Genomic DNA, 12,311 nt, shown 5'->3' on the forward strand with positions numbered 1-12,311 from the left:
TCCAAGTTTTATTTAAAATCTAAGCCATGTACATTAAAAAGTTAGGGCGAAAAACCCCAAATAACCAGATTGATGCATAATAATCATCTACTGGAGAATTAAGGAAGGAGGGTAGAACTACAATTGTGATCGGAAAGTAACTTAAAATGGGTAAAAACAATAGAGAAGGATGAATAGTTGCCAAGGGATCTGTAGTTTATCTCTGTGCTCATTTTAAATATTGCGTATGCAAATTTTATAAACCGTTTAGTTTTAAACGGTATATCAATTTTTTAAATAAATTTATGTCTCAAAGGCGTCATTATAAAGGGAACTTTTGAACCTGTCTAATTGTGTTTCTTCTCTAATGAAGTGGTTCCATATTTGTGGTGTGGCTACTAAGAAGATTTCGGCTCGGCCCGTATTAATAACTTTTAAGGAAGGGGACAGACAATAGATTGGGATCAGTTGATCTTAGCATCCTTGACCGGGCATTAAGGGGTAAGTAGTTTGACTGGTGGATTTTGAATGTTGAAAGTGCTAGTTTGAAGGTTATTTTATGGGGAATCGGCAGCCAGAAGTGGTGAAATCCACCTGTTATCCAGCTGTAACATAAGAACATAAGAATTTGCCTCCACTGGGTCAGACCAGAGGTCCATCCCGCCCAGCGGTCCGCTCCCGCGGCGGCCCCTCAGGCCTATGACCTGTGCAGTGGTCCCTGACTATTCCTATAACCTAGCTCAAATCCTATCTGTACCCCTCAATCCCCTTATCCTCTAGGAACCTATCCAAACCTTCTTTGAAGCCCTGTAACGTGGTCTGGCCTATCAGAAAAAGATATGTAAAGATATCTACTAGTCAGTTTGTCCTTCTTAGATAGTAAAATCCTTACAAAGAAAACAGCAATAAAAAAACAGACCTCTTCACCTAAAACCCTACCCTTGACCGATAGACTACAAAGAGATGTATATTGGTACCGGAACCAGTATGTGTCACATTAGGATAACTTGTAACAGTTTAGAGCAGGCAGTATTACGACAATTGTGGGGATTTGGGGAAGATTACAGGGCCTGGTTATCGAAAAAGCTGAGCTCCTAACTCCCGCCCTCCCCCTTTTTTTTTTTTTTTTTACTAAACCGTGATAGCAGTTATTAGCGCAGAGATCCACGCTGCTCCCGACGCATCAGGAGCACTGCGGAGCATTCAGCGTGACTCCCTGCACTAATAACAGCTTTCACGGTTTAGTAAAAGGGGGGTATATACCTTATTCTTAGCCAGACTCGGGAGCTGGAGTTCTCAGCTGAAAATTCTTCTTAAATTAAGCCTGACATTCCATTAGTCTAGACCAGTGGTTCCCAAACCTGTTCTGAAGGACCCCCAGGCCAGTCGGGTTTTCAAGACAGCCCTAATGAATATGCATGGAGCAGATCTGCATTCCTGGCATCTCCATTATATGCAAATCTCTGTCATGCATATTCATCTGCTGTCTATATTTTACACTGTGGTCCCCTTTTACTAAACCGCAATAGCGGTTTTTAGCACAGGGAGCCTATGAGCGTCAATAGCAGCGCTGGGCATTCAGCGCAGCTCCCTGCGGTAAAAACTGCTATTGTGGTTTAGTAAAAAGGAGGGGGTATATTTGTCTATTTTTGTACTGAGGTGATAGTGCATAGAGTCATCTGCTTTGACCTCTTTGAAAAACCCTGGAATAGGAATGATAATTAACATTTTCTATGCGTACAGTGTGCTTTGTGTTTTTTTTTAATTTTATTGTTGGTAGATCATTTTGACTTGGTCATTTTAAAAGTAGCTCGCAAGCCCAAAAAGTGTGGGCACCCCTGGCCTACAGCATCCAAGAACTTGGTCTCTCTAATGCAGCCGGAGATGCCTAGGTTCCAGTCTATTCCCGAATAGTTGAAGTCACCCATGATAACTGTGTTGAATCCCTTGCAGTTGCGTTTAATCTTGTCTGTCATTTCTCCGTCAATTTCTTCGAACTGCCCTGGGGGTCGGTAGTAGATGCCGATCTTCGTTTCCAGGCCATTTGTTCCTGGAATTTTGACCCATAGAGACTCTAACTTATCCGTCAGTTGTGGCGTGTTCTCTCCAGCAGATTCAATTTCCTCTTTGACGTATATGGCAACGCCCCCACCTTTTTGAGCCACTCTGTCTCTACGGTATAGTTTGTATCCCGGTAGCACAGTGTCCCAGACGTTTTCCTCAGTCCACCATGTTTCCGTGATGCCTATAATGTCAACGTTATCTTTTTGTGCTATGGCTTCTAATTCACCCATCTTATTTGTAAGACTCCTTGCGTTTGTGTACATACACTTGAGTTTGCAGCTTTTTCCTTTCTTGCATTTCCTTCCCTCTTGTGTCCTTTTCGATCTCTCTTGCCTGTAATCCGGTGAGTCTTTCCCTCTATCTTCTTGCACGGTATCCTCTGGGTATACCCAGAGGATACCGTGATGAGTGAGAGAGAGTTCTCTGGAAGACACAACAGGAAGTGAGAATGGGGACCTGAGATAATTCAAAGCAGTTGCATCACAGATCCCATTCTAGAGATGTTGGGTCAGTCTCGGAGAGCTGCCAGGCTTCAAGAGTAGCTCAACTGTCTGTGTAGTTTCATTGAGGGTGCTCCTCGATGTATACAGGAGATCTAAGTGTATTTTGAATGCATTTGTTTTTCTGTCTAGTGTGATGTGGTTTGCTATGACAGTGATGAATTACTGTATGTGAGCTGGTGGAGGTTACTCAGGGAAGTGAATACTAAGCAAATGAAAGCAGAGTTCCCTCCCCTCCCACCATCACCACCAACACCATCAATTGTTTCTTCTGGTCCTTTCAAAAAACATACTTGCTTCTTACTGTCCTGATCCAGAGCCTAAACACAGATGCTCCGGACAAGAAAAAATCAAGTTCTGATCTCTGCTCTGGTTATTTGGTTCTTACCAGAGTCTTGGCTAAGCAGATAATGCAATGAAGCTCCCAAAATGAAGCATTCACTGGTCAGGGATGACCCAAATCCCTCTGTGGATGGACTTTTCTGGAGTCTGAACCTACTGAATAGAAAACGTGTTTATCACACTCTTACTGAGGAACCCTGGTCCATGAAATTAAAACAAACAAAGTCCCACCTTGGTACCAACAAAGATCTGTTTATTCACAGAAGCAGAAAAACATTGACAAAATCCTAGTTCTGCAGGTAGAGCAAAGATAATTCTATAACAGCGGTTTCCAAGGATGTATTTACTTTTACTGATGACATTCACTTTTGACTTTTATGCCATTAGAAAAAGCGTCTCTTATCAGCAAATTAAACTGCTCACAGTGTTTTTGGAGAGTTGTTGATTGGTTTAATGCAGCGGTTCTCAAGCCAGTCCTCAGGGTATACCCAGCCGATCAGGTTTTCAGGATATCCATAAGGAATATGCATGAGATAAATTTGCATACAAAAGAGGCAATGTCATGCATACTTCTTGTAGATGTCCTCAAAACCTGACTGGCTGGGTATGCCCCCAAGGATTGGGTTTAGACTTCAGAAGCTCTGGTTTAATGATAAATGGCTTAAAATGAATCCAGATAAAACCAGGGATTATGACTCTCTAGGAGAGAAACATGGATTTGTTGTAGCTCTGTTAGTGGCCGATTCTGGAAATGGTGCCTGCCGTGTGTCAATCACGGACAGGCGCAACTTCCAGGATGGCAGTGAGCAGGGACTCTAGATCTCAGAAATGAAGGCCAGGGTTTAACAGGCCTAAATTTTCGGTACCTAAGGTCCTGTCAGAATCACAGCTAACAGTGCATAGTGATGCCAAAGTCTGGCGCCGCCCCTAAACACGCCCACTTCCGGGCATTGGTGTTAGAATGTGAATAGTCTCAGAGACATTGTAAATAAGAACTAAGAATTGCTGCACTGGGACACACCAAAGGTCCATCGAGCCCAGTATCCTGGTTCCAACAGTGGCCAACCCAGGTCCCAAGTACCCGGCAGAAACCCAAAGAGTAGCAATATTCTAGAGCTGAGATTGTGATGTCATAATGCCTCATTCCACCAATGCCTAAGAGCCAACCTCATCAGTGATGTCACAATGGCTTCATTGTCCTATACTTGGCTCACATAACAATTGCCATACTGGGACAGACTGAAGGTCCATCAAGCCCAGTATCCTGTTTCCAACAGTGGCCAACCCAGGTCCCAAGTACCTAGCTAGATCCCAAGTAGTAAAACAGATTCTATGTTGCTTATCCTAGGAATAAGCAGAGGATTTCCTCAGGCCATCTCAATAATGGCCTATGGGCTTCTCTTTTAGGAAATGATCCAAACCTTTTTTGGGCTAGATGACCATTGGTCTGACCCAGTAAGGCTATTCTTATATTTTTATCTTCTTAGGCATGATTCTACAAAACATAGATGCCTACTGCATGGTGCCTAACTCCAAAGTTTAGGGATGGACAAGGACTTAGGTGCTACTAGATGCGATTCTGTAAAGGGTGTAGGTACTTATAATGTCTGCCGTTAAAACCCTGGCCTATACTGGAGGAGTGGCCTAGTGGCTGGGGCTACAGGCTCAGCACCCTGGGGTTACAGGTTCAAACCCAGCACCACTCCTTGTGACCCTGGGCAAGTCACTTAACACTCCATTGTCCCTGGTACATTAGTCAGATTGTGACCCCCCACCAGGATAGATCAGGAGAAATACATGTGTACCTGAATGTAAACCACTTAGGCATAAGTGATGTATACGGTAAATACTAAACAGCCACTAACCAAGTCACAGTTGAAAGATATACAAAAGATTTAATGATGCATGAGCACTGCTATGCACTATGGGGGTTCATAATCGAAATGATTAGGCCGGTCCAAAAACCGGCCTAAGTTGACACTTGGACGAACATTTCTCAAACATGTCCAAGCGCCGATAATAAAACCGGGTTTTGGATGAATTTCTAAACGACCTAGGCCTTCATAGTGCCGCTCAACGTCCAAAGCTAAACGGGACGTTTCAGGAGGCGTGTCGAGGGTGGGAGTTGGGCCGGCTTAGACTTAGTCGTACAGCATGTATAACCCAAAGTTTAACAACAGAGCCTAGACGGAACTTGGATGTTGTGACTTAGACCATGTAAAACAGTCACAAAAACCCACCTAAACTTACCAGATAAGCACTGCAAACACATAGCACAGACCCCCACACACTACTCCAGTGATCACCAACCCCCCCACCCCCATAAAAATTTTATTCACAACTTTAAATTTCAGCCTCCAGACCATCATCACCTGGCCGCCTGGCATAGGAAAGCCTAGTCGTCCAGCCCAGAGGCAGCTGAAGTCATCTTGGGGGTGGGTTAGGGACCCATAGAGAGGAGGACCCATGCCCATAAGCCCCTGTAATAACTGCATTGATACTGTAATCACTGCCCTATACACCCCAAAAACCCTTTTTTACTGGCATATAAGTGGCTCCTGCAGCCATATGGGCTATTGGGGTTGTAGATAAGTGGATCTAGGGGATTCTGGAGGTGGTTTGGGGGGCTCACCGTCACCTATAAGGGAGCTGTAGTGAGGAGAAGCAGTGCCCTGTAAGGTACTCCACTATTTAGGTGGCATGTCTGGGTATGCAGTCCATCACTTTGCAGACCCCTCCCACATCCAACAAGGCTTGTTCTAGACGTATTGGACTTGGACAGAAAGTTGGACAGAAATGTGGTATAAAGATGGACGATTTAGCGGATTGGACGATCAGATCGGCAGGACGTATAATTAGACGATTTTCGAAAGTAAAAAAAAGTTGGACGTATCTTTCGAAAATGTGTCTTAGGCTCTTTTTAACTTTGGACGACTTGCGAGATGGACGTAAACAGACTTAGACGTCCCTTTCGATTATGCCCTTCCACGTCTTTCAACTGTGATTTGGTTAGTGGTTGTATTGTACATATCACAGGCATTTTATACATTTATTCCTCATTATTTGAGGAGTATAAATACTAAAAAAAATAAGTTAGGCAGAATTCTGTAATAGGCACCTAAGTCTGATTCTGGATGCCTTTCTTCTTAGAATTTCCCCCATGGTGATTGGCTGATATTGCTTAGGCTTAAAGGTTCTACCCAAATGGTAAAGGTCAAAGGCTAAGGAGATCCCAAGAGCAAAAGACAGTTGTTTGAGTCAAAGGAGTCTCCCTTCACATCCTCTAGTCTCTTGAAGACTCACATGTCCAGCATGAGTCAGACAGGAGATATTTTCCAACTGGTTGAGGCAATGGACATCTAAGCACTGTTTCTTCTAGATTGTCAGCTGCCCTGCCAAGTCTTTATGTATACACAAACCAGCCAAAATGACCGTCAAAGGCAAAGTAAAGTGAAAAAATCATCAAAACAACCTATACATGACAGCCTAACCCCAGAAGAGCATTTCACATTTGATCAATCGACAGTAGCAGAGGCAGTATCAGTTTGTCACAAAGAATGCAGTCGAACAAAAGTGTTAACAGGAAAATGGGCAGAAAGAATCGCGCAATGAATTCAAGAAAATGATTAATTTCTTGCTATCCTTAGGTCTTCAATAGAACCCTCAGCTCAATGTTGTTCTCTAGCTGATCCAGAGGTTTGGGGACATGAATTGTAGTGGGTGGTCTATTAGTGATTTGGGGTCGCTGAATTCACAACTGACCTTAATTTTTCAGTATAATCCTCTGATTTTTGGCAAAAGAGCATTATAATGCAAAAATTAACATTTTTGCTATATTTTCTAATGCTTGGCATAAAAGTTCAAAGAAGAGCTACCAAGATGGTAAAGGGGATGGAACTCCCCTCGTATGAGGAAAGACTAAAATGGTTAAGGCTCTTCAGCTTGGAAAAGAGACGGCTGAGGGGAGATAGGATTGAAGTCTACAAAATCCTGAGTGGAGTAGAGCGGGTCGAACAAATGGATCGATGTTTCACTCCGTCAAAACTTACAAAGACTAGGGGACACTCGATGAAGTTACAGGGAAATACTTTTAAAACAAATAGAAGGAAATGTTTTTTCACTCGGTGAATAGTTAAGCTCTGCAACGCGTTGCCAGAGGATATGGTAAGAGCAGATAGCGTAGCTGGTTTTAAGAAAGGTTTGGACAATTTCCTGGAGGAAAAGTCCATAGTCTGTTATTGAGAAAGGCATGGAGGAAGCCACTGCTTGCCCTGGATCAGTAGCATGGAATGTTGCTACTCCTTCGGTTTTGGCCAGGTACTAGGGGGGACCTGTATTGGCCACCATGAGAACAGGCTACTGGCTTGATGGACCATTGGTCTGGCCCAGTAAGGCTATTCTTATGTTCTTATGTTAATCTCTGAAATATTAAAACAGTTTGCCTCATATTAGATTTTTTTCCTCCGATAATCTTGGTAGTGTTAGTGATGAGCACAGGGAAATGTTTCACCAGGACATTGCTACAGTGGAGAAACGATATCGGGGCAGATGGAATTCATCAATGCTGGTTGACTATTGTTGGACATTAATTAAAGAAGCTCCTAATCTCATTTATAAATGCACTTCAACAGCAAAACGATTCTAGAAAATAATATTTATAGGAACTCTTAAATCGGTGCAATGTATTAATTATGACTTCTCATGCTATAAATATTTGCGATTTGCTCAAAAACTATACGTGATCGGAGAGAACTGAGGCTATTTTCATACACAGGAGGTCGAATTCTATAAAGTAAACATAATTTTCTTCTTGCCCCAGAAAAAAAGTTATCATTTGTTGCGCAGTGTTATCGATCAGATGTGGTGGAACTAGAAAAGGTCCAGCAAAGGGTGATTGAAATTAATTAGTAGATTTAAAACAATTTTCTCAATGTATACATGATTATACTGCAGAATTGTTTTGGCCAATCAGGGATTTCCCTAGACTCCTCCTTAAGGAAGTCCCTGATTGGCTGAGGTGCCCCAGACCCCTCCAAAGGGAGGAGCCTGAGGCGCATCAGCCAATCAGGGCCTTAGGCCTTTCCCCATGCATCAGAAGATGCACCAGGGCGGGGCCTAAGGCCACTATTGTGCGGCGGCCAGCCGGAGAGTAGGAGCAGGAGGACTTTCCTCCTGCTCCTGAAGATTTTGGCGGCGTGTAGTGGGTGGGCCGGGCCCGACCGCCTGGGCTGACCAGGGATGGGCCGAGGTGTGGGAGGCCTAGGAGTAGGAAGGACTGAGCACCCCTCCTGCTCCCAACATTTTGATGCCACAGGTGGGCCATGCCAGGCGGGAGGGGGGGAGGGGGAGGGAGAGCTGTGCCGGTCGGGGGGGGGGGTGAGTGCCATGCTGCACACATGCAGCATATTTTTTTTTTTATTTTTTATAATGCTGATGGCAGGAGGGAGTGGGTATCCCTCCTGCTTTTTTCTCCGGAGGCGGGGAGTGGGTGGGAGGGCGCGACAGATCAGAGCAGGCAGGAGAGATCGGGGCCTGGGGGGTGTCGGGCAGATCTCTGTTGCCTGCTCCCAGACTCTCCTGCTCTCTGCCGCCTGCAGTGCAGGCCTGCTTTAAAACCACGGGCTTGCACTGTAGGGAATGGCGGCAGAGAGCAGGAGAGTCCGGGAGCAGGCTGAGCCCTGACAGCAGTGACAAGAGGCTGCTTCTCCTGTCACTACTGTCAGGGTGTGCGCATGAGTGGGGATCGCTCTGGCCGTGGGTAGGGTGGTGTGTTAACCATCGTCACCATTTGCATGCAGGCCTTTACTGAATTGGTCGGCCGGCATGCAAACAGAATCGGATCGCACACAGTTTGGAGGTGTAGTGAATCTAGACCCATATGCCCAGGCACAGTGGGGTGCCACAGGAGATTCCAGAATTTTACTTTATTTTTAAGAATTCCCTTCATAAGTATACACTAGAATAGATGACATGTAAGTCTGGTATGCAAAGGTGTGTCAATGTTACAAGCGTCTGTGTGCTAAGGATACAACCGCCCAGACAAGCATCATTCTGTGACATGAATGGTCCTTGAAAGCTAACAGCAACTAATTTTAGTTGAGGGTTTGTTTTTTTTTGTAGTCGTTAACCTAACTTGATCTTATCTTTGTGAACTTGGATTTTCAGCTCTGACAGAAATTAAATGATGTTTGCTTGTCAACTACTGAGCTACATTTTGAGTTAATTTGCCCTCAAAAACAAGCACACCCATCACATTGATTAGTAATTCTATTCTATTGACTTTAGTTTCATCATTGTTGCAATTAACCACACAAAGAAATTTGAATAAATAACTTCAATTTAATTTTTTGTTGGTTTTGCAATTTTATCATTTCAATTGTTTCCAAGTTTACCAAGTTTAATATATATTTGATTGATCGCTTTATCAATTTCAAAGCGATTAACACATGTTTAAAATTACAATATTTAAAACGTACAAAGAACAAACAAACACAACAAAACAATTTAATTGCAGGACTAATTGGAAACATTAGGGTAAGTAGGGGGAGAAATTACAATATATTTGAGCAGAGTAAAAAAAAACAAATAAGGGAAAACACATATGGGTGGGATAAGAGGGGAAAAGATTGAAAATTATTCTAGCAATAAAATGAATCGATTCTGAAATTTGTAAAGATATAAAAGAAAAAACCGAATAAAATTAAATAATAAAAGCGTCGTTAAATAAAAAAGTTTTAAGATTACTTTTGAATTTGTCCAACTTAGATTCTTCACGTAAATGGATGGGGAGAGAATTCCAGGTTTGGGGCGCTGTAACTGAAAAGATATATTGTCGACGTGTATTAATTATTTTTAATGAGGGAATTGTTAATAAGCGCTGTTTATCTGATCTTAAAGTTCTGTTAGAAGAATAAGGAATTAGTAATTTATAAATGAATGCCGGAGATTTAAATAGAAGGGATTTAAATGTAAGTAAGCAGAGCTTGTAGATTATTCTGTGGGCCACAGGGAGCCAATGGGCCTCCTTGAGGAGAGGAGTAATATGATCAAATTTTTTAGCTTTTCTGATAAGTCTGATAGCTGTATTTCGTATGATCTGCAAACGCTTGATCTCCTTTTGGGCAATACCTTTAAACAGGGCATTGCAGTAATCTAATTTGGATATAATGAGAGAATGAATGAGTATCTTTAAAGAATCAGTATTGAATAATTTAGAGATTGATCGTATTTGTCTAAGTCTGAAAAATGAAGATTTAATGACGCTATTGATGTGGTCATGGAAGGAAAGTTTGTTATCAAGAATAACTCCGAGAATTTTAGTTTTTTGTACCACTTGTAAAGGAAGTCCAAGTATGGAAATTGGTGAGATAAATGTTGGATTATCTTTCCAAGGAAAGAGCAGTATATTTGATTTAGTGATATTTAGTGCTAGACGATTCATGTTTAACCAGTGGTGTACTTTTTCGAGTTTTGTATTAATTAGAGTTATTAGGGTCGATTGGATGTAAAAGTTGTATGTCGTCGGCGTAAGCGAATGTAGTGAAGCCGATGGATTGCCATGAAAAACATTTGCTCCGTTTAGTGTGAGAACAACTGTTCTAGAGCATCGTTCTCCAAAGCAAGGCCTGGGGCCAGTGGCAGCCCTTGGAGACGGTGGGACAGCCCCCGTTGTCTTTCTATTTATTTCCTCTCTACCCAAGCTCGGGACAGAAAGGAGAAAGTAAATGAGGGGAAGAGGTTGTGCTGAAAGGCAGTAGACAAAAGAGAATCTAATCAGGATTTCTTAATCACACTTATCCAGTGCAGGCGATTTACACGCTAAGAGGCCCATGCAGCATCATAGGGCAAAATAGTGCAATGGCTCATTAGTCTGACCCTAGGTCGTATTGTCTTGTGTTCTTAACTTATCCTTTCTCTTGTAGCCGTTGGGGACCAGTATCGCCGTTGATATTGCTGTTATGGGAGAAGCTCATGGACTCATTACCGACCTCCTGGCTGATCCTTCTCTGCCCATGAATGTATGCACAACCCTAAGGGCAGTAAGCAACCTGCTGAGCACCCAGTTAACCATTCAGCCTATCCACAAACCTAGGATCAATCCACTGGGGTCCTTTAATGAGAAATACGCCTGCTCAGACTCAGAGGAATGCCCAGAACGAGGAGAAAAGATGACCATTCCCAAGGTACATTTTGTTTTTATCTAGTAAATGTGCCGTTCCTCTAATTTCTCTTTCTTTGGACAGGAGGGGGAGGAGGATCCGTGGTGATACTCTTCATTTGGGAGAAGTAGGGAGCAAGGGAGGAATCTCACTTCCACGGAGACATTTTTTAAATTGCAAAAGAAGGGAGGGGAGGGAAAGGTCTGAACTGTGCAAGAGAAACAGCATAGTTTTTATTGAAAGAACTGGGGGAGGAAGATTTCTCAGTTTAAAGGGTGATAACATTTTTTCCTAGCAGCAACTTAGCTGGTTAGTGCTTGGAAATCCCTGGTCTACTTAGTTAGGTGTGTTTGAGTCCTAGCGACTTCATGAATTATAGATCTCAAAAGAAATCAGTTTTGTGCTAGTTCAGTATCATCCCCTGATCTAGGTGCTCTAAATCTAGCTGGTCAAATGTTCACTTGCTAGATTTTTCAACAGAAAAAACTTCAAAACACTGGGTCTGGTTCTTGAGTGAGTCTGGTGAAAGATTGGTACATTAAGCAAACGACAGAGACCCCGTGGCTTTGATGCATCTTACTTTACTCATTAAACGCTCGGAGAGAAAAGCTCTCTGTCTACAGGAGTAGGCAGGACTGGAAAGTGGTCGGGAGGGGAGAGATCATAGAGCAGACGATTTCTGCCTTCAAAATCCAGTGCCCTTGGCAGTTGCCTAAATTTGGGCCTGGGGAAAGAAAAAATGAAAGAAAAAATAATAAATGACTTTTAAATATTGGCTGTCTTTGCAGAGCACTTTGTATGCATGTCACACAGGGCCTGGAACAGAGCGCCTTTTCACCCCCTGCAATCCCAGCCTGCTCTGCGTGCCTCAAGTACATGAATTTAGAAAGCTTTTACAACCGAGATATATAGAAAGCAAAAAGGATACCACCAACCATTTATTCTTCAACCCGGGTCCTCCCCATCCTCAATATCCCCTCCTATCACGTCACCATTTGGATTTCGTTTCCCAAGCCAAAATCAAAACAAGTTATAAATTCAGGTACAGCTGATACACATCTCCAGCCTACTGATCACAATGTCCAACCACAAAACCTTCAGGAGAGAATTAAAAACCAAGCTATTCGGGAAATTAGTAAGTCAAACTAACCTTCTCAATATGAAGTATTCCCCCAAAATTCGCGGGGGTTACGTTCTCGGAGTGACCGCAAATGTCGAAAAACTGCGAATTTCGGAAGAGTACTGTAATCAGTGCACGGAAGACAAA

The 12,311-nt window shown here is 42.9% G+C and overlaps 1 protein-coding gene across 6 annotated transcripts in view; it reads left to right on the forward strand.

The window, feature by feature from the left end:
* The window catches only part of PDE3A (phosphodiesterase 3A), a 254,517-nt gene that overhangs the window by 204,768 nt on the left and 37,438 nt on the right, over positions 1–12,311 (forward strand). For all 6 annotated transcript variants that reach the window (XM_033951589.1, XM_033951586.1, XM_033951585.1 and 3 more), the window contains one exon: positions 10,808–11,068. In XM_033951589.1, coding sequence (XP_033807480.1) covers positions 10,808–11,068 — 261 coding nt within the window. The remainder of the gene's footprint in view (positions 1–10,807; positions 11,069–12,311) is intronic.

Source organism: Geotrypetes seraphini, chromosome 7 (genome assembly GCF_902459505.1).
Source record: "Geotrypetes seraphini chromosome 7, aGeoSer1.1, whole genome shotgun sequence".
Lineage (NCBI taxonomy): Eukaryota > Metazoa > Chordata > Amphibia > Gymnophiona > Dermophiidae > Geotrypetes > Geotrypetes seraphini.